The sequence below is a fragment of the Pseudophryne corroboree genome, chromosome 4 (assembly GCF_028390025.1).
Source record: "Pseudophryne corroboree isolate aPseCor3 chromosome 4, aPseCor3.hap2, whole genome shotgun sequence".
Taxonomy (NCBI): domain Eukaryota; kingdom Metazoa; phylum Chordata; class Amphibia; order Anura; family Myobatrachidae; genus Pseudophryne; species Pseudophryne corroboree.
In genome coordinates, this window is record NC_086447.1 from 65,923,123 (window position 1) to 65,949,324 (window position 26,202).

At 46.4% G+C, this 26,202-nt stretch overlaps 1 protein-coding gene across 2 annotated transcripts in view; it reads left to right on the plus strand.

Moving 5' to 3' along the window:
• The window catches only part of LOC134911105 (interleukin-17A-like), a 118,919-nt gene that overhangs the window by 82,821 nt on the left and 9,896 nt on the right, over window positions 1–26,202 (plus strand). The window contains exon 2 of one of the 2 annotated variants that reach the window (XM_063919479.1): window positions 13,963–14,357. In XM_063919479.1, the coding sequence (XP_063775549.1) occupies window positions 14,331–14,357 (27 nt within the window). In that variant the 5' untranslated portion in view covers window positions 13,963–14,330. The remainder of the gene's footprint in view (window positions 1–13,962; window positions 14,358–26,202) is intronic. The other variant, XM_063919478.1, reaches the window with a different exon arrangement.

The following is a 26,202-nucleotide window of genomic DNA, read 5'->3' on the forward strand; positions in this document are numbered from 1 at the left end:
TGCTAATATAGACTGGATGATAATGAGATGTAGTATGTATAAAGAAGAAAGAAAAAAAAACCACGGGTAGGTGGTATACAATTATGGATGGACTGCCGAGTGCCGACACAGAGGTAGCTACAGCCGTGGACTACCGTACTGTACTGTGTCTGCTGCTAATATAGACTGGTTGATAATGAGATGTAGTATGTATGTATAAAGAAGAAAGAAAAAAAAACCACGGGTAGGTGGTATACAATTATGGACGGACTGCCGAGTGCCGACACAGAGGTAGCTACAGCCGTGGACTACCGTACTGTACTGTGTCTGCTGCTAATATAGACTGGTTGATAATGAGATGTAGTATGTATGTATAAAGAAGAAAGAAAAAAAAACCACGGGTAGGTGGTATACAATTATGGACGGACTGCCGAGTGCCGACACAGAGGTAGCTACAGCCGTGGACTACCGTACTGTACTGTGTCTGCTGCTAATATAGACTGGATGATAATGAGATGTAGTATGTATAAAGAAGAAAGAAAAAAAAACCACGGGTAGGTGGTATACAATTATGGATGGACTGCCGAGTGCCGACACAGAGGTAGCTACAGCCGTGAACTACCGTACTGTGTCTGCTGCGACTGGATGATAAATAATGATATAAAAAATATATATATATCACTACTGCAGTTGGACAGGTATATATTATATAATGACGGACCTGCTGGACACTGTCTGTCAGCAGAATGAGTTTTTTATAGAATAAAAAAAAAAACACCACACAAGTCACACGACGAGTGTTTAACTTTTTCAGGCAATCACAATATAGTATACTACTAACTATACTGGTGGTCAGTGTGGTCAGGTCACTGGTCAGTCACACTGGCAGTGGCACTCCTGCAGCAAAAGTGTGCACTGTTTAATTTTAATAATATGTACTCCTGGCTCCTGCTATAACCTATAACTGGCACTGCTCCCCAGTCTCCCCCACAATTATAAGCTGTGTGAGCACAGTCAGATATATACATAGATGATGCAGCACACTGGGCTGAGCAGTGCACACAGATATGGTATGTGACTGAGTCACTGTGTATCGTTTTTTTCAGGCAGAGAACGGATTATATTAAATAAAACTGCACTGTCTGGTGGTCACTGTGGTCAGTCACTAGTAAACTCTGCACTCTCTACAGTACTCATAAGCTCCAGTAAATCAAGTGTCTCTGTCTCAAATCAATCTCACTCTCTCTCTTCTAATCTAAATGGAGAGGACGCCAGCCACGTGGCGGCGACGCGCGGCTCCTTATATAGAATCCGAGTCTCGCGATAGAATCCGAGCCTCGCGAGAATCCGACAGCGTCATGATGACGTTCGGGCGCGCTCGGGTTAACCGAGCAAGGCGGGAAGATCCGAGTCGCTCGGACCCGTGAGAAAAAACATGAAGTTCGGGCAGGTTCGGATTCAGAGGAACCGAACCCGCTCATCTCTATTGAAAGTCCGTGTTGCCCGGTGACAGGCCCCAAAACATGATAGATCTAGAGAAAATCTGCATGGAAGAGTGGGCCAAAATACCTGCTACAGTGTGTGCAAACCTGGTCAAGAACTACACGAAACGTTTGACCTCTGTTATTGCCATTATAGAGATGAGCGCCGGAAATTTTTCGGGTTTTGTGTTTTGGTTTTGGGTTCGGTTCCGCGGCCGTGTTTTGGGTTCGACCGCGTTTTGGCAAAACCTCACCGAATTTTTTTTGTCGGATTCGGGTGTGTTTTGGATTCGGGTGTTTTTTTCAAAAAACACTAAAAAACAGCTTAAATCATAGAATTTGGGGGTCATTTTGATCCCAAAGTATTATTAACCTCAAAAACCATAATTTACACTCATTTTCAGTCTATTCTGAATACCTCACACCTCACAATATTATTTTTAGTCCTAAAATTTGCACCTAGGTCGCTGGATGACTAAGCTAAGCGACCCTAGTGGCCGACACAAACACCGGGCCCATCTAGGAGTGTCACTGCAGTGTCACGCAGGATGTCCCTTCCAAAAAACCCTCCCCAAACAGCACATGACGCAAAGAAAAAAAGAGGCGCAATGAGGTAGCTGTGTGAGTAAGATAAGCGACCCTAGTGGCCGACACAAACACCGGGCCCATCTAGGAGTGTCACTGCAGTGTCACGCAGGATGTCCCTTCCAAAAAACCCTCCCCAAACAGCACATGACGCAAAGAAAAAAAGAGGCGCAATGAGGTAGCTGTGTGAGTAAGATAAGCGACCCTAGTGGCCGACACAAACACCGGGCCCATCTAGGAGTGGCACTGCAGTGTCACGCAGGATGTCCCTTCCAAAAAACCCTCCCCAAACAGCACATGACGCAAAGAAAAATTAAAGAAAAAAGAGGTGCAAGATGGAATTGTCCTTGGGCCCTCCCACCCACCCTTATGTTGTATAAACAGGACATGCACACTTTAACCAACCCATCATTTCAGTGACAGGGTCTGCCACACGACTGTGACTGAAATGACGGGTTGGTTTGGACCCCCACCAAAAAAGAAGCAATTAATCTCTCCTTGCACAAACTGGCTCTACAGAGGCAAGATGTCCACCTCATCATCATCCTCCGATATATCACCGTGTACATCCCCCTCCTCACAGATTATCAATTCGTCCCCACTGGAATCCACCATCTCAGCTCCCTGTGTACTTTGTGGAGGCAATTGCTGCTGGTCAATGTCTCCACGGAGGAATTGATTATAATTCATTTTAATGAACATCATCTTCTCCACATTTTCTGGATGTAACCTCGTACGCCGATTGCTGACAAGGTGAGCGGCGGCACTAAACACTCTTTCGGAGTACACACTTGTGGGAGGGCAACTTAGGTAGAATAAAGCCAGTTTGTGCAAGGGCCTCCAAATTGCCTCTTTTTCCTGCCAGTATAAGTACGGACTGTGTGACGTGCCTACTTGGATGCGGTCACTCATATAATCCTCCACCATTCTTTCAATGTTGAGAGAATCATATGCAGTGACAGTAGACGACATGTCCGTAATCGTTGTCAGGTCCTTCAGTCCGGACCAGATGTCAGCATCAGCAGTCGCTCCAGACTGCCCTGCATCACCGCCAGCGGGTGGGCTCGGAATTCTGAGCCTTTTCCTCGCACCCCCAGTTGCGGGAGAATGTGAAGGAGGAGATGTTGACAGGTCGCGTTCCGCTTGACTTGACAATTTTCTCACCAGCAGGTCTTTCAACCCCAGCAGACTTGTGTCTGCCGGAAAGAGAGATCCAAGGTAGGCTTTAAATCTAGGATCGAGCACGGTGGCCAAAATGTAGTGCTCTGATTTCAACAGATTGACCACCCGTGAATCCTTGTTAAGCAAATTAAGGGCTCCATCCACAAGTCCCACATGCCTAGCGGAATCGCTCCGTGTTAGCTCCTCCTTCAATGTCTCCAGCTTCTTCTGCAAAAGCCTGATGAGGGGAATGACCTGACTCAGGCTGGCAGTGTCTGAACTGACTTCACGTGTGGCAAGTTCAAAGGGCATCAGAACCTTGCACAACGTTGAAATCATTCTCCACTGCGCTTGAGACAGGTGCATTCCACCTCCTATATCGTGCTCAATTGTATAGGCTTGAATGGCCTTTTGCTGCTCCTCCAACCTCTGAAGCATATAGAGGGTTGAATTCCACCTCGTTACCACTTCTTGCTTCAGATGATGGCAGGGCAGGTTCAGTAGTTTTTGGTGGTGCTCCAGTCTTCTGTACGTGGTGCCTGTACGCCGAAAGTGTCCCGCAATTCTTCTGGCCACCGACAGCATCTCTTGCACGCCCCTGTCGTTTTTTAAATAATTCTGCACCACCAAATTCAAGGTATGTGCAAAACATGGGACGTGCTGGAATTTGCCCATATTTAATGCACACACAATATTGCTGGCGTTGTCCGATGCCACAAATCCACAGGAGAGTCCAATTGGGGTAAGCCATTCCGCGATGATCTTCCTCAGTTGCCGTAAGAGGTTTTCAGCTGTGTGCGTATTCTGGAAACCGGTGATACAAAGCGTAGCCTGCCTAGGAAAGAGTTGGCGTTTGCGAGATGCTGCTACTGGTGCCGCCGCTGCTGTTCTTGCGGCGGGAGTCCATACATCTACCCAGTGGGCTGTCACAGTCATATAGTCCTGACCCTGCCCTGCTCCACTTGTCCACATGTCCGTGGTTAAGTGGACATTGGGTACAGCTGCATTTTTTAGGACACTGGTGACTCTTTTTCTGAGGTCTGTGTACATTTTCGGTATCGCCTGCCTAGAGAAATGGAACCTAGATGGTATTTGGTACCGGGGACACAGTACCTCCAACAAGTCTCTAGTTTGCTCTGCAGTAATGATGGATACCGGAACCACGTTTCTCACCACCCAGGATGCCAAGGCCTCAGTTATCCGCTTTGCAGTAGGATGACTGCTGTGATATTTCATCTTCCTCGCAAAGGACTGTTGGACAGTCAATTGCTTGGTGGAAGTAGTAAAAGTGGTCTTACGACTTCCCCTCTGGGATGACCATCGACTCCCAGCAGCAACAACAGCAGCGCCAGCAGCAGTAGGCGTTACACGCAAGGATGCATCGGAGGAATCCCAGGCAGAAGAGGAATCGTCAGAATTGCCAGTGACATGGCCTGCAGGACTATTGGCATTCCTGGGGAAGGAGGAAATTGACACTGAGGGAGTTGGTGGGGTGGTTTGCGTGAGCTTGGTTACAAGAGGAAGGGATTTACTGGTCAGTGGACTGCTTCCGCTGTCACCCAAAGTTTTTGAACTTGTCACTGACTTATTATGAATGCGCTGCAGGTGACGTATAAGGGAGGATGTTCCGAGGTGGTTAACGTCCTTACCCCTACTTATTACAGCTTGACAAAGGCAACACACGGCTTGACACCTGTTGTCCGCATTTCTGTTGAAATACTTCCACACCGAAGAGCTGATTTTTTTGGTATTTTCACCAGGCATGTCAGTGGCCATATTCCTCCCACGGACAACAGGTGTCTCCCTGGGTGCCTGACTTAAACAAACCACCTCACCATCAGAATCCTCCTGGTCAATTTCCTCCCCAGCGCCAGCAACACCCATATCCTCCTCATCCTGGTGTACTTCAACACTGACATCTTCAATCTGACTATCAGGAACTGGACTGCGGGTGCTCCTTCCAGCACTTGCAGGGGGCGTGCAAATGGTGGAAGGCGCATGCTCTTCACGTCCAGTGTTGGGAAGGTCAGGCATCGCAACCGACACAATTGGACTCTCCTTGTGGATTTGGGATTTCGAAGAACGCACAGTTCTTTGCGGTGCTTTTGCCAGCTTGAGTCTTTTCAGTTTTCTAGCGAGAGGCTGAGTGCTTCCATCCTCATGTGAAGCTGAACCACTAGCCATGAACATAGGCCAGGGCCTCAGCCGTTCCTTGCCACTCCGTGTGGTAAATGGCATATTGGCAAGTTTACGCTTCTCCTCCGACAATTTTATTTTAGGTTTTGGAGTCCTTTTTTTACTGATATTTGGTGTTTTGGATTTGACATGCTCTGTACTATGACATTGGGCATCGGCCTTGGCAGACGACGTTGCTGGCATTTCATCGTCTCGGCCATAACTAGTGGCAGCAGCTTCAGCACGAGGTGGAAGTGGATCTTGATCTTTCCCTAATTTTGGAACCTCAACATTTTTGTTCTCCATATTTTATTAGGCACAACTAAAAGGCACCTCAGGTAAACAATGGAGATGGATGGATACTAGTATACTTATGGATGGACTGCCGAGTGCCGACACAGAGGTAGCTACAGCCGTGGACTAACGTACTGTGTCTGCTGCTAATATAGACTGGATGATTGATAATAAGATGAAATCAATATATATATGTATGTATATATAATATCACTAGTACTGCAGCCGGACAGGTAGATAATATATTTATTAGGTAATGATGACTGATGACGGACCTGCTGGACACTGTCAGCTCAGCAGCACCGCAGACTGCTACAGTAAGCTACTATACTCTATAGTAGTATGTACAAAGAAGAAAGAAAAAGAAAAAAACCACGGGTAGGTGGTATACAATTATGGATGGACTGCCGAGTGCCGACACAGAGGTAGCTACAGCCGTGGACTAACGTACTGTGTCTGCTGCTAATATAGACTGGATGATTGATAATGAGATGAAATCAATATATATATGTATGTATATATAATATCACTAGTACTGCAGCCGGACAGGTAGATAATATATTTATTAGGTAATGATGACTGATGACGGACCTGCTGGACACTGTCAGCTCAGCAGCACCGCAGACTTCTACAGTAAGCTACTATACTCTATAGTAGTATGTACAAAGAAGAAAGAAAAAAAAAAAAACACGGGTAGGTGGTATACAATTATGGATGGACTGCTGAGTGCCGACACAGAGGTAGCTACAGCCGTGGACTAACGTACTGTGTCTGCTGCTAATATAGACTGGATGATTGATAATGAGATGAAATCAATATATATATGTATGTATATATAATATCACTAGTACTGCAGCCGGACAGGTAGATAATATATTTATTAGGTAATGATGACTGATGACGGACCTGCTGGACACTGTCAGCTCAGCAGCACCGCAGACTGCTACAGTAAGCTACTATACTCTATAGTAGTATGTACAAAGAAGAAAGAAAAAAAAAAAACCACGGGTAGGTGGTATACAATTATGGATGGACTGCCGAGTGCCGACACAGAGGTAGCTACAGCCGTGGACTAACGTACTGTGTCTGCTGCTAATATAGAGTCTAGACTGGATGATAAATTATTGATAATGAGATGAAATCAATATAATATCACTAGTACTGCAGCCGGACAGGTACTATATATATTTATTATGTAATGACTGATGACGGACCTGCTGGACACTGTCAGGTCAGCACAGCACCGCAGACTGCTACAGTAAGCTACTATAGTAGTATGTATAAAGAAGAATGAAAAAAAAAAACCACGGGTAGGTGGTATACAATATTATATATATATATATATATTATATACAATTATATATATATATATATATATATATATTAAACTGGTGGTGATTGATTATTAAACTGGTGGTCACTTCAGGACAGGTCACGTTGCAACTTGCAACTAGTACTCCGAGGCCTAAGCAGACAATCACAAAATATATTATTATACTGGTGGTCAGTGTGGTCACAACAATGGCAGTGTGGCACTGACTCTGGCAGCAAAAGTGTGCACTGTACGTTATATGTACTCCTGAGTCCTGCTCTCAGACTCTAACTGCTCCCCACTGTCAGTGTCTCCCCCACAAGTCAGATAATACACTTACAGTCACACTATCTAATCTATAAATATCACTTCAGCAAGTAGTATAGTAGTATACAGTAGTACTCCTCCTAATAATGCTCCCCGAAAATACTGTGTCTCTCTCTTCTCTAAACGGAGAGGACGCCAGCCACGTCCTCTCCCTATGACTCTCAATGCACGTGTGAAAATGGCGGCGACGCGCGGCTCCTTATATAGAATCCGAGTCTCGCGATAGAATCCGAGCCTCGCGAGAATCCGACAGCGTGATGATGACGTTCGGGCGCGCTCGGGTTAGCCGAGCAAGGCGGGAAGATCCGAGCCTGCTCGGACCCGTGTAAAAAACCTGAAGTTCGGGCGGGTTCGGATTCAGAGGAACCGAACCCGCTCATCTCTAATTGCCAACCAAGGTTATATTACAAAGTATTGAGTTAAACTTTTTGATTGTCCAAATATTTATTTTCTGCAAGAATATACAAATAAATTGATTAAAAATCATACAATGTGATTTCCTAGTCCCCCCCCCCCCCCCCCAGATTCTGTCTCTCGCAGTTGAAGTGTACCTATGATGGAAAATACAGACCTCTCTCATCTTTTTAAGTGGGTCAACTTGCACAATCGATAGCTGTCCAAATACTTTTTTGCCCCACTGTATATAATTCATTATTGATATTTTAGAAAATGGCTGACCAGTTTTGTCTGTGTTTTTACTTTAATTGTTTGTTAGGTTTAGCTGCATGGGATTGATTAATCTGTCATTTGCCAATAGGGCATTTCAAGCAATGAAGACAAAGGGGCTAAATGAGTCAGATGCAGAAGCTGTAGCGGATGTGTCTTCTGCCGCGGTCACATCTGCATCTTAAGCCAATGCCACAGGCAATTTTCTAAAACATGAGATGCCCTCCTGTAGCATCTTGAGATGGTGGATTCTGTCTCGGAGCATCTATAGACACACCATCAGTCACACCATTGAAACTTGCACTATGACTACAGCAGGTGAGGTTTCCCCATCCGAGAAAGGCCTCCTGTGTGAGCAGTTCACCATCAATGGGTGCAGCCGCTTTCAGTGAACCCCCCGCCTTAGTCCCCCCCCCTGTTACCTCACAGGAACATCCTCTAAAATTCACAGAGCATGCGTCTGATTCTGTACTGAGGGCCTAATTCAGACCTGATCGCTGGTGTGTGAATTCGTAAGGCGGCCGATTATCGATTGACTGCGCATACGTATGGATTGTAATGCGCACGTGGGAGGCCAAACTGCGAAATAAATCAGCATCTTTTTTGATTGCTAGACGTACGCAGATTGATTGACAGGAAGCCGTCATTTGGGGGTGGTAACTTGTCGTTTTCTGGGAGTGTCAGAAAAAACGCAGGCATTCCCAGTCATTTTCAGGGAGGGTGTGTGACGTCAGCTCCGGCCCGATCAGCCTGTTCTCATCGTACTGTAGGAGTAAGTTCTGGGCTGCGCACAGACTGCACACACTGGAAAAATCATTAGATGGTGAGAGAGTTGCAAACAAATTTGCAGCTGGCCGGTGTTTGCAAAGCTTGTCGCACAGCGTACGCAAACTTACACGGGGCGGGTTTTCACTCTCTATAGGCGGCGGCTATCTGATCGCAAACCTTCAGCATGTGCTAACCAAACTGACAACATTTGGCCAACCGCGTACAGCACTTCACTGCATACAGGCTTTTGTTTATTGTTGCTGTAATGCATGCAGTGTATTATGGTAGATGTAGTTTCCTGCCTTGGGGCCTCATTCATAGTTGTACCGTATTGCACAGCTGCTGCGTCTTTGTATGCAGCAACTGTGCAATACCATATAACTGATATGCTAATGCCACAGGTGGTGTCTGAAGAAAAAAAGATGATTGGAGTTCTGCATCTGAAGACGCAACATCGGATCACCATTGCGACCATCAGTCACGGTGGTTGCAGCCATCGCCCATCTGAGTAAGCCTAAGTCTACTCAGACTGGCGCCAGAACACCTAAGTGAAGGCCAGGAAATACTGTATGCGTTATAAGACCCAGACCTGGCCCCAGCATGGACACAATAATAACCAGACCACATTACACTGATTTCAATAGGAAGCCCATCTCTCTCTCTCTCTCTCTCTCTCTCTCTATGTGTACAGATGGTTCCCCCTTCAGTTTAAACGTGATGCATATACATTGTGGTTAACCAATCGCAGCAAAGGTGCTCGCTTATGGGAGCATGTGTATGCATGCCTAGAGACACAAAGGTGTATAGTCATGGGTGCGACTATATATGCAGCTTGGCGGGTAGACTTACACGCAATTCATGTGCACATGCAAACACATCGCGTGTGACATGTATAAGGACACATGTGTATGTAAAACATCTGTCTCTTTGGGTGGTATTCAGTATGCCAGCTGTTGGTTTCCCGGCGCTCAGTATACCGGCACCGGAATCCCAACACCCGGCGTACCGACAACTATTCTCCTTCTTGGGAGTCCACGACCCCCCTGGAGGGAGAATAAACAATGTGGCGCAGCATGGCGAGCGCAGCGAGCCCGCAAGGGGCTCATTTGCGCTGGGCCAGCTGTTGGGATCCCAGCGGCCAGCATACCATACTACACCCTTCTCTTTAGCGCCAGCATATTCTATAGCTCTTTACAAATGTCGAAACAAGACCAAAGAAATAACTTTCCTTTTCCACTTTCAGGTTCAGCTGCAGAAAAGGGGGATCTTTAAACAACTTTGCTGCATGATGTAAATATACTGCTGAGAAGTATATATACATAATTAGCCAATGAAAGCAGATGGGAGGGGAAAAACAAAGAAATATGTGCATGCCAGTCCTTATAGTACTGCTCTCAATAGACAGCCCAGCCAATGAAATGATTTACAGTAGATTATTGAGACTGGAAGGCTTTCTGACAAACCCTAGTGTATACGCAGGGCCACCACCAGAGGGAGACTGCCAGGACTGGGGTCTTGGGCCTGGACAGAGAAAGGGGCTCGCCCAGCGGCTGGGCATCTCACACTGCTTGCCAGCCCAGGCTGGTGCATACATCTAAAGGGCTGGCTGCAGCGCTTCCTCTATGTGCATTCCACTGTGGAAGCTTTCATCTGCTCCAGCTAGCGGGCACTTCCGGAGGCAGTTAGCCGGGAGCAGTGGCACACGGTTGGTGTTTGACATAACCCCTGCCAACACCCCACACCATCACTACACACAGACTTGTCATTTCTAATTAGAGATGAACGGGTTCGGTTTTACTCGGATTTACTCGGGGCTCGAAGCAGCATCTTATTGGATCACTGATGTCACGCGTTTTGGATAGCCAATAAGCTAAACCCGAAATACCTGAGTAAATCTGACTAAAACCGAACTCGCTCATCTCTATTTCTATTCAGTTTCCGCACCCTCGGTAACTGGTGCAGACCCCTACACTGCGACCTGTCACCACCACCAGTCCCCCCCCCCCTCCCTTTCCATGTCCGGCCCTAGGCACATACAATATACACCCTACCTCCCATCCACAAGGACATACTTTGCCCATCCTATCCCTGGCCACCTAGACATGCAGTGTTGGCTCCAGGCGAGAGTAGCGAGATCTCGCGCATGCCCAGTGATCCTGGCCAGGAGGAGAGACACTGTCTAATGCTGATGCGCTGTGTGGTGTCAGGCAGTGATCGCTGGTAGTTTTCACTCCCCTAATCCCGCAAACGAGATGTTCATATATGCAGATGGCTCCATGTTTATCTTGGCCTTTAATAGGATTAATTGAGTCAGGTCAGTCAGACTTAATCCCCTGCTGTAATGACTTAATCCCTTGATGTATTGTTCTCTGTATTGTATTGCAGCTGAGAACAATAGATGGAGGGTTTATGCTAATAAACCATGGTGTGCCTAGGCGCAGCAAAGAAGTCAAGATAAATGTGGACCCATCTGTATCATTATTATTACTTCCTGCTTCGGCCTTGTATAGAGGTGAAGCAGGAAAAGAAATGCCGTCATGGTCAGTGCATGGTAATACATCTGCCCCAATAAACAGTAATACTATTTGTATGTCAGGCTACTGTATATGGAGTGTATGGTGGGGGTTACATTAATAAATATGTCTAATACCCTATGCTAGGGCTTTCATTTGGTTGTTGGTTTCTCTATAGAGCAATAAACTCACTAGATTCTGTTGTTATATAAATAGCATTAATTAGTTGGAAGATGCCATTAATAAAAGATGAGATCTATTCAGCGAATGTTATCGTGACAATCATCCGCTTTCATTTCCACTGTAATTCTCTGTAAAATTTGCTTTATCGCTCAAAATATATGAAACTGAAATTCTCAGAAATACAGAAAATAAAAGTTTGTTCTTAGGCCCAGATTTATCAAGCCTTGGAGAGTTATAGGGGTATATTCAATTAAGGTCGAAACTGCCGTCTTGTCGAAAAGACGGCAGTTTTCGACTTTTTCAGGTTGGAAGGGGTTCCGACCTATTCAGTCCCCAGCATTTTTATTCGACAAGTCGGGCAATTCGACTTGTTGAATAGTACATGAATTGGCGGTATAGCTGCTGATCTGCGTGCTTCTGAGCGAAACGGGGCCAATTTCCACAGGTTTTGGCCCAGTTTCCGACCATCTCAGTTCGACTTAAAAAATATATAAAGTTGAACTGAGATGAGGGACCTGAGAGGAGGAGAGGGGGGAGAGCCGCGGGCAGACGGGGGAGAGCTGCGGGCAGACGGGGGACAGCAGCGCTACAGCACAGCGCTGCAGGAGGATGTGTCATAGCCGCTGCTCACGGCAGCGTCCACCCGGCTCCAGCAATAGAGGTCCCGCTTGCTGGAGCCGGGTGGACGCTGCCGTGAGGTCTGGTGGCTATGACATCCTCCTGCAGCGCTCTTCTCCCCCGTCTTCCCGCTGGTCTCCCCCCTCTCCGGTCCCTCATCTCAATTCAACTTTTTTAAAGTCGAATTGAGATGGCATTGAATAGCCCTTGTCGGATCTATTCCGACAAATGCATGCCAGAATGGATCCGACCTTAACTGAATATACCCCATAAACTGCACGTGATAAAGTACCAACCAACCAGCTCCTAACTGTTATCAAACGTAGCCTGTGACATGGCAGTTAGGAGCTGATTGGCTGGTTTTATGGGAGTGATTAATAAAACACTTAACACAATGAATCCCAGACATATCAGTGAGATCCGTGCAGGGCTACATTGTGTACATTATATGAAGTGTGGAAAGTGTTAAAAATAGAAAAAAAATTGTGTGGGGTCCCCCCTCCTAAGCGTAACCAGCCTCAGGCTCTTTCAGCCAGTCCTGGTTTGATAAAATACGGGGGGGGAAATGACTGGGGTCCCCCAATATATTTAAACAACCAGCACTGGGCTCTGCGCCTGGTCCTGGTTAAAAAAATACGGGGGACAAAAGACGTAGGGGTCCCCCGTATTTTTTAAACCAGCACCGGCCTCCACTAGTTAGAGAGATAATGCCACAGCCGGGGGACACTTTTATACTGGTCCCTGCGGCCGTGACATTACCCCCCCCCAACTAATCACCCCTGGCCGGGGTACCCTGGAGGAGTGGGGACCCCTTAAATCAAGGGGTCCCCCCCTCCAACCATCCAAGGGCCAGGGGTGAAGCCCGAAACTGTCCCCCCCCCCCATCCGTGGGCGTTGGATGGGAGGCTGATAGCCTTTGTGTAAAAAGAAAGAATATTGTTTTTTTGCAGTAGAACAACAAGTCCCAGCAAGCCTCCCCGCAAGCTGGTACTTGGAGAACCACAAGTACCAGCATGCAGGGAAATAACGGGCCCACTAGTACCTGTAGTTCTACTACAAAAAAATACCCCAAAAAATACACAACACACACACACACCATGATAGTATAACTTTAATTGACATACATGCACACTTACACACACACATACTTACCTATGTTGACACGGAGCACCTCGGTCCCCTTGTCCACATAGAATCCACGGGGTACCTGTAAATAAAATTATACTTACAAACAATCCGGTGTAGATCAGTCCTCTTCTTTAAGTTTGTAATCCACGTACTTGTTTAAAATAATAAACCGACAACTCGAACCTCGCAACTAAAGGGGTTCCATGTTTACACATGGAACCCCTTTCCCCGACTGGCGGGACCCACCATGACTTCTGTCAGTGAAGGTCCCGCCAGCCAATCAGGGAGCACCACGTCATGGCACTCTCCTGATTGGCTGTGCGCTCCTGCACTGTCAATCAGGAGGAGCGCACTGGGTACAATGTAGCATAGCGCAGCTCCATTATAACCAATGATGGGAACTTTGCGGGAAAGGGGTTCCATGTGTAAACCTAATATATTATTTTCCATTCAAATCCTCACTTGTTGTATGGACAACTGGCCAACTGACCCATATGCCGGCTGCAGGAGCTGCTGACAATGTCTCCTGACCGCCGGTCACATAACTACATCCCGTTTACACTGTATGCTTACAAGAGTCGTCCGCTCAGTCGGCGGATCCGTCATCAAAGTGTGGCCTTAAATGCAAATTCATTGATTGCTTAATCACTCTCCTGATACCTCTCCCCCTGTAAATTATCTTTTTTTTTTACTGGAACTTTAATGATGTATTAGTTTTGTATCTTTTGTCTCTATTAAACTCCCTAATTTTGACCTTTTCTTCACATTACAGGAAAAGTACACACATGATGCAGGTTGCACCGTCTGTGATAAATGTCACTACAAGCCCACGTGTTTTACCTCAGAGTGTTCAAGCATGAAGAGCTTCTTCTCTGTGGCTCTGACCATATGTGACCCAGTTCTGTTACTGGTGAGATCTGGAGTCTTTTGTTTATAATATATTGTCACCAAAAACACTCTTTGTTCTACGATTTTTCCATTCCGCTGCGGTATGCTTGATCAAACGTGAAGCCACAACTTTATTATCGGAAACACCAGCACCTGTACAAAGCACTATAAAGTATTCGGGTTTACACGGCAAACGCACACAAGCCTCTCGCAGGAGACCACTCTGCAGAAAGCTGACTACAGAGACGTAAGATGTATGTACTAAGAGCCACTGCACTGGTAAGTACTGGAAAGGCAGAGGCAGCATCAAATTATACATTTGGCAACCTAGACACCTGCCTATGGTTTAGTGGGCACCGAGGGATCTGAATTACTGTAACCCATGCTTATAAGCCTGTGTGTGAGTTTGTGGGGGGTCTTAGGAGTCTATTGGGTATATGTATGAAGCAGTTCTAAAAGTGGAGAAGTGAGTCAGTGGAGAAGTTGCCCATGGCAACCAATCAGATGCTACATATAATGTTATAGTATGCAAATTATAAATGTTACTTCAATGCTGATTGATTGCCATGGTCAGCTTTATCACTGTCTCACTTCTCCACTCTTATTACATTTACCCCTATAGGGTCTATGTACTAAGCCTTGGGGAGAGATAAAGTGGGCGGAGATAAGGGGTCTATTTACTGAGCCTTGGGCGGTGATAACAGGGATGGAGATAAAGTACCAGCCAATCAGCTCCTAACTGTCATTTTTCAAACACAGCCTGTGACATGGCAGTTAGGAGCTGATTGGCTGGTACTTTATCTCTGTCCAAGGTCTAGCATCTGGCTGCAAAGAGAAATAGAGGAGAGTGATAGATAGAGATAGATAGATAGATAGATAGATAGATAGATAGATAGATAGATAGATAGATAGATAGATAGATAAATGGATGGGATAAAAGTAAACAATTGCACGCTCTTGGAAATAGTGTGCTTACTAAACACATCATGAAAATAAAAATGTCACTGTGTAGGGGAGCTGTATTAAGCTATGGAGAGAGATAAAGTAATAGACAGTTGCACAAGCAGCTTCCAACTGTCATTTCAAAAACTCTGCTGCATATACAGTATTGCAGTTGTGGGGTATATTCAATTAAAGTTGGATGCATTTGTCGAATGGATCTGACCAGGGCTATTCAAATGGCCATCTCAATTTGATTTAAAAAAAAGTTGAATTGAGATGAGGGAGCAGAGAGGAGGAGACGGTGGGGGGAGACGGGGGAGACGGTGGAGAGCAGCGCTGTAGGAGGATGTGGCACCGCCGCCAGATCTCACGGCAGCGTCCACCCAGTTCCAGCAAGCGAGACATCCTCCTGCATGTGCTGTGCTATAGCCGCTGCTCTCCCCCGTCTCCCCACGGCTCTCCCCCCAACCACCCATCTCCTCCTCTCAGCTCCCTCACGTCCCTCATCTCAATCTGACTTTTTTTAAAGTCGGATTGAGATGCTCGGAAAGGGGGCCAAAACCTGTCGGATTTGGCCCCGTTTCCGACAGAAGCACGCGGATGGACAGCTATTCCGCCGATCCACGTGCTTTCCGACAAGTCGAATTCCCCGACTTGTCGGATAATTTTGGGGTATATTGAATAGGTCGGAACCCCTTCTGACCTAAAAAAGTCGAAAACTGCTGTCTTTCCAACAGACGGCAGCTTTCGACTTCAATTGAATATACCCCTAGGATCTGATCAGTTGCAACTGCTCCACTTTATCTCACTCCAAGGTTTGGTACCTCAACCCCTGCTTATCTTCTGTTAGAATCATGAAATGATTCCCTATATTATCCTAACAGATGCCCTTAAACCCTCCTAAACCTACCATTCTGAAAAGAAATACAATTGAAACAAACTACTGTACAGTAATAAATACATAAATGGAGTTCTGAAGTACCTACCTAGTATAAATACAATCTCATACAGTCAGTTAAACTAGAGATGAGCGGGTTCGGTTCCTCTGAATCCGAACCCGCCCGAACTTCATGTTTTTTTTCACGGATCCGAGCGACTCGGATCTTCCCGCCTTGCTCGGTTAACCCGAGCGCGCCCGAACGTCATCATCCCGCTGTCGGATTCTCGCGAGGCTCGGATTCTATCGCGAGACTCGGATTGTATATAAGGAGCCGCGCGTCGCCGCCATTTTCACACGTGCATTGAGAGTCATAGGGAGAGGACGTGGCTGGCGTCCTCTCCGTTTAGAGAAGAGAGAGACACAGTAGAGACGAGAGAGACACAATAGTAGTAATTTTGGGGAGCATTATTAGGAGGAGTACTACTATACTACTATACTACTTGCTGAAGTGATATAGATTAGATAGTGTGACTGTAAGTGTATTGTATTATCTGACTTGTGGGGGAGACACTGACAGTGGGGAGCAGTTAGAGTCTGAGAGCAGGACTCAGGAGTACATATAACGTACAGTGCACACTTTTGCTGCCAGAGTCAGTGCCACACTGCCATTGTTGTGACCACACTGACCACCAGTATAATAATATATTTTGTGATTGTCTGCTTAGGACTCGGAGTACTAGTTGCAAGTTGCAACGTGAGTGACCTGACCACCAGTTTAATAATCAATCACCACCAGTTTAATATATATATATATATATATATATATATATAATTGTATATAATATATATATATATATATATATAATATTGTATACCACCTACCCGTGGTTTTTTTTTTTTCATTCTTCTTTATACATACTACTATAGTAGCTTACTGTAGCAGTCTGCGGTGCTGCTGACCTGACAGTGTCCAGCAGGTCCGTCATCAGTCATTACATAATAAATATATATAGTACCTGTCCGGCTGCAGTACTAGTGATATTATATTGATTTCATCTCATTATCAATAATTTATCATCCAGTCTAGACTCTATATTAGCAGCAGACACAGTACGTTAGTCCACGGCTGTAGCTACCTCTGTGTCGGCACTCGGCAGTCCATCCATAATTGTATACCACCTACCCGTGGTTTTTTTCTTTTCTTTCTTCTTTGTACATACTACTATAGTATAGTAGCTTACTGTAGCAGTCTGCGGTGCTGCTGAGCTGACAGTGTCCAGCAGGTCCGTCATCAGTCATCATTACCTAATAAATATATTATCTACCTGTCCGGCTGCAGTACTAGTGATATTATATATACATACATATATATATTGATTTCATATCATTATCATCCAGTCTATATTAGCAGCAGACACAGTACGGTAGTCCACGGCTGTAGCTACCTCTGTGTCGGCACTCAGCAGTCCATCCATAATTGTATACCACCTACCCGTGGTTTTTTTTTTCTTTCTTCTTTGTACATACTACTATAGTATAGTAGCTTACTGTAGCAGTCTGCGGTGCTGCTGAGCTGACAGTGTCCAGCAGGTCCGTCATCAGTCATCATTACCTAATAAATATATTATCTACCTGTCCGGCTGCAGTACTAGTGATATTATATATACATACATATATATATTGATTTCATATCATTATCATCCAGTCTATATTAGCAGCAGACACAGTACGGTAGTCCACGGCTGTAGCTACCTCTGTGTCGGCACTCGGCAGTCCATCCATAATTGTATACCACCTACCCGTGGTTTTTTTTTTCTTTCTTCTTTGTACATACTACTATAGTATAGTAGCTTACTGTAGCAGTCTGCGGTGCTGCTGAGCTGACAGTGTCCAGCAGGTCCGTCATCAGTCATCATTACCTAATAAATATATTATCTACCTGTCCGGCTGCAGTACTAGTGATATTATATATACATACATATATATATTGATTTCATATCATTATCATCCAGTCTATATTAGCAGCAGACACAGTATGGTAGTCCACGGCTGTAGCTACCTCTGTGTCGGCACTCGGCAGTCCATCCATAATTGTATACCACCTACCCGTGGTTTTTTTTTTCTTTCTTCTTTGTACATACTACTATAGTATAGTAGCTTACTGTAGCAGTCTGCGGTGCTGCTGAGCTGACAGTGTCCAGCAGGTCCGTCATCAGTCATCATTACCTAATAAATATATTATCTACCTGTCCGGCTGCAGTACTAGTGATATTATATATACATACATATATATATTGATTTCATATCATTATCATCCAGTCTATATTAGCAGCAGACACAGTACGGTAGTCCACGGCTGTAGCTACCTCTGTGTCGGCACTCGGCAGTCCATCCATAATTGTATACCACCTACCCGTGGTTTTTTTTTTTCTTTCTTCTTTGTACATACATACTACTATAGTATAGTAGCTTACTGTAGCAGTCTGCGGTGCTGCTGAGCTGACAGTGTCCAGCAGGTCCGTCATCAGTCATCATTACCTAATAAATATATTATCTACCTGTCCGGCTGCAGTACTAGTGATATTATATATACATACATATATATATTGATTTCATATCATTATCATCCAGTCTATATTAGCAGCAGACACAGTACGGTAGTCCACGGCTGTAGCTACCTCTGTGTCGGCACTCGGCAGTCCATCCATAATTGTATACCACCTACCCGTGTTTTTTTTTTCTTTCTTCTTTGTACATACTACTATAGTATAGTAGCTTACTGTAGCAGTCTGCGGTGCTGCTGAGCTGACAGTGTCCAGCAGGTCCGTCATCAGTCATCATTACCTAATAAATATATTATCTACCTGTCCGGCTGCAGTACTAGTGATATTATATATACATACATATATATATTGATTTCATATCATTATCATCCAGTCTATATTAGCAGCAGACACAGTACGTTAGTCCACGGCTGTAGCTACCTCTGTGTCGGCACTCGGCAGTCCATCCATAAGTATACTAGTATCCATCCATCTCCATTGTTTACCTGAGGTGCCTTTTAGTTGTGCCTATTAAAATATGGAGAACAAAAATGTTGAGGTTCCAAAATTAGGGAAAGATCAAGATCCACTTCCACCTCGTGCTGAAGCTGCTGCTACTAGTCATGGCCGAGACGATGAAATGCCAGCAACGTCATCTGCCAAGGCCGTGCCCAATGTCATAGTACAGAGCATGTCAAATCCAAAACACCAAATATCAGTAAAAAAAGGACTCCAAAACCTAAAATACAATTGTCGGAGGAGAAGCGTAAACTTGCCAATATGCCATTTACCACACGGAGTGGCAAGGAACGGCTGAGGCCCTGGCCTATGTTCATGGCTAGTGGTTCAGCTTCACATGAGGATGGAAGCACTCAGTCTCTCGCTAGAAAAATGAAAAGACTCAAGCTGGCAAAAGCAGTAGCACCGCAAAGAACTGTGCGTTCTTCGAAATCCCAAATCCACAAGGAGAGTCCGACTCCAATTGTGTCGGTTGCGATGCCTGACCTTCCCAACACTGGACGTGAAGAGCATGCGCCTTCCACCATTTGCACGCCCCCTGCAAGTGCTGGAAGGAGCACCCGCAGTCCAGTTCCTGATAGTCAGATTGAAGATGTCAGTGTTGAAGTACACCAGGATGAGGAGGATATGGGTGTTGCTGGCGCTGGGGAGGAAATTGACCAGGAGGATTCTGATGGTGAGGTGGTTTGTTTAAGTCAGGCACCCGGGGAGACACCTGTTGTCCGTGGGAGGAATATGGCCACTGACATGCCTGGTGAAAATACCAAAAAAATCAGCTCTTCGGTGTGGAAGTATTTCAACAGAAATGCGGACAACAGGTGTCAAGCCGTGTGTTGCCTTTGTCAAGCTGTAATAAGTAGCGGTAAGGACGTTAACCACCTCGGAACATCCTCCCTTATACGTCACCTGCAGCGCATTCATAATAAGTCAGTGACAAGTTCAAAAACTTTGGGTGACAGCGGAAGCAGTCCACTGACCAGTAAATACCTTCCTCTTGTAACCAAGCTCACGCAAACCACCCCACCAACTCCCTCAGTGTCAATTTCCTCCTTCCCCAGGAATGCCAATAGTCCTGCAGGCCATGTCACTGGCAATTCTGACGATTCCTCTCCTGCCTGGGATTCCTCCGATGCATCCTTGCGTGTAACGCCTACTGCTGCTGGCGCTGCTGTTGTTGCTGCTGGGAGTCGATGGTCATCCCAGAGGGGAAGTCGTAAGACCACTTTTACTACTTCCACCAAGCAATTGACTGTCCAACAGTCCTTTGCGAGGAAGATGAAATATCACAGCAGTCATCCTACTGCAAAGCGGATAACTGAGGCCTTGGCATCCTGGGTGGTGAGAAACGTGGTTCCGGTATCCATCATTACTGCAGAGCCAACTAGAGACTTGTTGGAGGTACTGTGTCCCCGGTACCAAATACCATCTAGGTTCCATTTCTCTAGGCAGGCGATACCGAAAATGTACACAGACCTCAGAAAAAGAGTCACCAGTGTCCTAAAAAATGCAGCTGTACCCAATGTCCACTTAACCACGGACATGTGGACAAGTGGAGCAGGGCAGGGTCAGGACTATATGACTGTGACAGCCCACTGGGTAGATGTATGGACTCCCGCCGCAAGAACAGCAGCGGCGGCACCAGTAGCAGCATCTCGCAAACGCCAACTCTTTCCTAGGCAGGCTACGCTTTGTATCACCGGTTTCCAGAATACGCACACAGCTGAAAACCTCTTACGGCAACTGAGGAAGATCATCGCGGAATGGCTTACCCCAATTGGACTCTCCTGTGGATTTGTGGCATCGGACAACGCCAGCAATATTGTGTGTGCATTAAATATGGGCAAATTCCAGCACGTCCCATGTTTTGCACATACCTTGAATTTGGTGGTGCAGAATTATTTAAAAAACGACAGGGGCGTGCAAGAGATGCTGTCGGTGGCCAGAAGAATTGCGGGACACTTTCGGCGTACAGGCACCACGTACAGAAGACTGGAGCACCACCAAAAACTACTGAACCTGCCCTGCCATCATCTGAAGCAAGAAGTGGTAACGAGGTGGAATTCAACCCTCTATATGCTTCAGAGGTTGGAGGAGCAGCAAAAGGCCATTCAAGCCTATACAATTGAGCACGATATAGGAGGTGGAATGCACCTGTCTCAAGCGCAGTGGAGAATGATTTCAACGTTGTGCAAGGTTCTGATGCCCTTTGAACTTGCCACACGTGAAGTCAGTTCAGACACTGCCAGCCTGAGTCAGGTCATTCCCCTCATCAGGCTTTTGCAGAAGAAGCTGGAGACATTGAAGGAGGAGCTAACACGGAGCGATTCCGCTAGGCATGTGGGACTTGTGGATGGAGCCCTTAATTCGCTTAACAAGGATTCACGGGTGGTCAATCTGTTGAAATCAGAGCACTACATTTTGGCCACCGTGCTCGATCCTAGATTTAAAGCCTACCTTGGATCTCTCTTTCCGGCAGACACAAGTCTGCTGGGGTTGAAAGACCTGCTGGTGAGAAAATTGTCAAGTCAAGCGGAACGCGACCTGTCAACATCTCCTCCTTCACATTCTCCCGCAACTGGGGGTGCGAGGAAAAGGCTCAGAATTCCGAGCCCACCCGCTGGCGGTGATGCAGGGCAGTCTGGAGCGACTGCTGATGCTGACATCTGGTCCGGACTGAAGGACCTGACAACGATTACGGACATGTCGTCTACTGTCACTGCATATGATTTTCTCAACATTGAAAGAATGGTGGAGGATTATATGAGTGACCGCATCCAAGTAGGCACGTCACACAGTCCGTACTTATACTGGCAGGAAAAAGAGGCAGTTTGGAGGCCCTTGCACAAACTGGCTTTATTCTACCTAAGTTGCCCTCCCACAAGTGTGTACTCCGAAAGAGTGTTTAGTGCCGCCGCTCACCTTGTCAGCAATCGGCGTACGAGGTTACATCCAGAAAATGTGGAGAAAATGATGTTCATTAAAATGAATTATAATCAATTCCTCCGTGGAGACATTGACCAGCAGCAATTGCCTCCACAAAGTACACAGGGAGCTGAGATGGTGGATTCCAGTGGGGACGAATTGATAATCTGTGAGGAGGGGGATGTACACGGTGATATATCGGAGGATGATGATGAGGTGGACATCTTGCCTCTGTAGAGCCAGTTTGTGCAAGGAGAGATTAATTGCTTCTTTTTTGGTGGGGGTCCAAACCAACCCGTCATTTCAGTCACAGTCGTGTGGCAGACCCTGTCACTGAAATGATGGGTTGGTTAAAGTGTGCATGTCCTGTTTATACAACATAAGGGTGGGTGGGAGGGCCCAAGGACAATTCCATCTTGCACCTCTTTTTTCTTTAATTTTTCTTTGCGTCATGTGCTGTTTGTGGAATGTTTTTTGGAAGGGCCATCCTGCGTGACACTGCAGTGCCACTCCTAGATGGGCCCGGTGTTTGTGTCGGCCACTAGGGTCGCTTATCTTACTCACACAGCTACCTCATTGCGCCTCTTTTTTTCTTTGCATCATGTGCTGTTTGGGGAGGGTTTTTTGGAAGGGCCATCCTGCGTGACTCTGCAGTGCCACTCCTAGATGGGCCCGGTGTTTGTGTCGGCCACTAGGGTCGCTTATCTTACTCACACAGCTACCTCATTGCGCCTCTTTTTTTCTTTGCGTCATGTGCTGTTTGGGGAGGGTTTTTTGGAAGGGACATCCTGCGTGACACTGCAGTGCCACTCCTAGATGGGCCCGGTGTTTGTGTCGGCCACTAGGGTCGCTTATCTTACTCACACAGCTACCTCATTGCGCCTCTTTTTTTCTTTGCGTCATGTGCTGTTTGGGGAGGGTTTTTTGGAAGGGCCATCCTGCGTGACACTGCAGTGCCACTCCTAGATGGGCCCGGTGTTTGTGTCGGCCACTAGGGTCGCTTATCTTACTCACAAAGCTACCTCATTGCGCCTCTTTTTTTCTTTGCGTCATGTGCTGTTTGGGGAGGGTTTTTTGGAAGGGACATCCTGCGTGACACTGCAGTGCCACTCCTAGATGGGCCCGGTGTTTGTGTCGGCCACTAGGGTCGCTTATCTTACTCACACAGCTACCTCATTGCGCCTCTTTTTTTCTTTGCGTTATGTGCTGTTTGGGGAGGGTTTTTTGGAAGGGCCATCCTGCGTGACACTGCAGTGCCACTCCTAGATGGGCCCGGTGTTTGTGTCGGCCACTAGGGTCGCTTATCTTACTCACACAGCTACCTCATTGCGCCTCTTTTTTTCTTTGCGTCATGTGCTGTTTGGGGAGGGTTTTTTGGAAGGACCATCCTGCGTGACACTGCAGTGCCACTCCTAGATGGGCCCGGTGTTTGTGTCGGCCACTAGGGTTGCTTATCTTACTCACACAGCTACCTCATTGCGCCTCTTTTTTTCTTTGCGTCATGTGCTGTTTGGGGAGGGTTTTTTGGAAGGGACATCCTGCGTGACACTGCAGTGCCACTCCTAGATGGGCCCGGTGTTTGTGCCGGCCACTAGGGTCGCTTATCTTACTCACACAGCTACCTCATTGCGCCTCTTTTTTTCTTTGCGTCATGTGCTGTTTGGGGAGGGTTTTTTGGAAGGGACATCCTGCGTGACACTGCAGTGCCACTCCTAGATGGGCCCGGTGTTTGTGTCGGCCACTAGGGTCGCTTATCTTACTCACACAGCTACCTCATTGCGCCTCTTTTTTTCTTTGCATCATGTGCTGTTTGGGGAGGGTTTTTTGGAAGGGCCATCCTGCGTGACACTGCAGTGCCACTCCTAGATGGGCCCGGTGTTTGTGTCGGCCACTAGGGTCGCTTATCTTACTCACACAGCTACCTCATTGCGCCTCTTTTTTTCTTTGCGTCATGTGCTGTTTGGGGAGGGTTTTTTGGAAGGACCATCCTGCGTGACACTGCAGTGCCACTCCTAGATGGGCCCGGTGTTTGTGTCGGCCACTAGGGTCGCTTATCTTACTCACACAGCTACCTCATTGCGCCTCTTTTTTTCTTTGCGTCATGTGCTGTTTGGGGAGGGTTTTTTGGAAGGGACATCCTGCGTGACACTGCAGTGCCACTCCTAGATGGGCCCGGTGTTTGTGTCGGCCACTAGGGTCGCTTATCTTACTCACACAGCTACCTCATTGCGCCTCTTTTTTTCTTTGCGTCATGTGCTGTTTGGGGAGGGTTTTTTGGAAGGGACATCCTGCGTGACACTGCAGTGCCACTCCTAGATGGGCCCGGTGTTTGTGTCGGCCACTAGGGTCGCTTATCTTACTCACACAGCTACCTCATTGCGCCTCTTTTTTTCTTTGCGTCATGTGCTGTTTGGGGAGGGTTTTTTGGAAGGGACATCCTGCGTGACACTGCAGTGCCACTCCTAGATGGGCCCGGTGTTTGTGTCGGCCACTAGGGTCGCTTATCTTACTCACACAGCTACCTCATTGCGCCTCTTTTTTTCTTTGCGTCATGTGCTGTTTGGGGAGGGTTTTTTGGAAGGACCATCCTGCGTGACACTGCAGTGCCACTCCTAGATGGGCCCGGTGTTTGTGTCGGCCACTAGGGTCGCTTATCTTACTCACACAGCTACCTCATTGCGCCTCTTTTTTTCTTTGCGTCATGTGCTGTTTGGGGAGGGTTTTTTGGAAGGGACATCCTGCATGACACTAGAGATGAGCGGGTTCGGTTTCTCTGAAACCGAACCCGCACGAACTTCATGTTTTTTTTACGGGTCCGAGCAGACTCGGATCCTCCCGCCTTGCTCGGTTAACCCGAGCGCGCCCGAACGTCATCATGACGCTGTCGGATTCTCGCGAGACTCGGATTCTATATAAGGAGCCGCGCGTCGCCGCCATTTTTCACACGTGCATTGAGATTGATAGGGAGAGGACGTGGCTGGCGTCCTCTCCATTAGAAATTAGATTAGAAGAGAGAGAGAGATTGTGCAGAGTCAGACAGAGTTTACCACAGTGACCAGTGCAGTTGTTGTTAGTTAACTTTTATTTATTTTAATATAATATATCCGTTCTCTGCTATATCCGTTCTCTGCCTGAAAAAAAACGATACACAGCAGCAGCCAGTCACACAGTGTGACTCAGTCTGTGTGCACTCAGCTCAGCCCAGTGTGCTGCACATCAATGTATAAAAGGCAAAGCTTATAATAATTGTGGGGGAGACTGGGGAGCACTGCAGGTTGTTATAGCAGGAGCCCCCAGGAGTACATAATATTATATTAATTTAAAATTAAACAGTGCACACTTTTGCTGCAGGAGTGCCACTGCCAGTGTGACTAGTGGTGACCAGTGCCTGACCACCAGTATAGTAGTATATTGTTGTATGTATTGTATACTATCTCTTTATCAACCAGTCTATATTAGCAGCAGACACAGTACAGTGCGGTAGTTCACGGCTGTGGCTACCTCTGTGTCGGCAGTCGGAACTCGGCAGGCAGTCCGTCCATCCATAATTGTATTACAATATATACCACCTAACCGTGGTATTTTTTTTTCTTTCTTTATACCGTCGTCATAGTGTCATACTAGTTGTTACGAGTATACTACTATCTCTTTATCAACCAGTGTACAGTGCGGTAGTTCACGGCTGTGGCTACCTCTGTGTCGGCAGTCGGCAGGCAGTCCGTCCATCCATAATTGTATTATTATTATAATATATACCACCTAACCGTGGTTTTTTTTTCATTCTTTATACCGTCATAGTGTCATACTAGTTGTTACGAGTATACTACTATCTCTTTATCAACCAGTGTACAGTGCGGTAGTTCACGGCTGTGGCTACCTCTGTGTCGGCAGTCGGCAGGCAGTCCGTCCATCCATAATTGTATTATTATTATAATATATACCACCTAACCGTGGTTTTTTTTTCATTCTTTATACCGTCGTCATAGTGTCATACTAGTTGTTACGAGTATACTACTATCTCTTTATCAACCAGTGTACAGTGCGGTAGTTCACGGCTGTGGCTACCTCTGTGTCGGCAGTCGGCAGGCAGTCCGTCCATCCATAATTGTATTATTATTATAATATATACCACCTAACCGTGGTTTTTTTTTCATTCTTTATACCGTCGTCATAGTGTCATACTAGTTGTTACGAGTATACTACTATCTCTTTATCAACCAGTGTACAGTGCGGTAGTTCACGGCTGTGGCTACCTCTGTGTCGGCACTCGGCAGGCAGTCCGTCCATCCATAATTGTATTATTATTATAATATATACC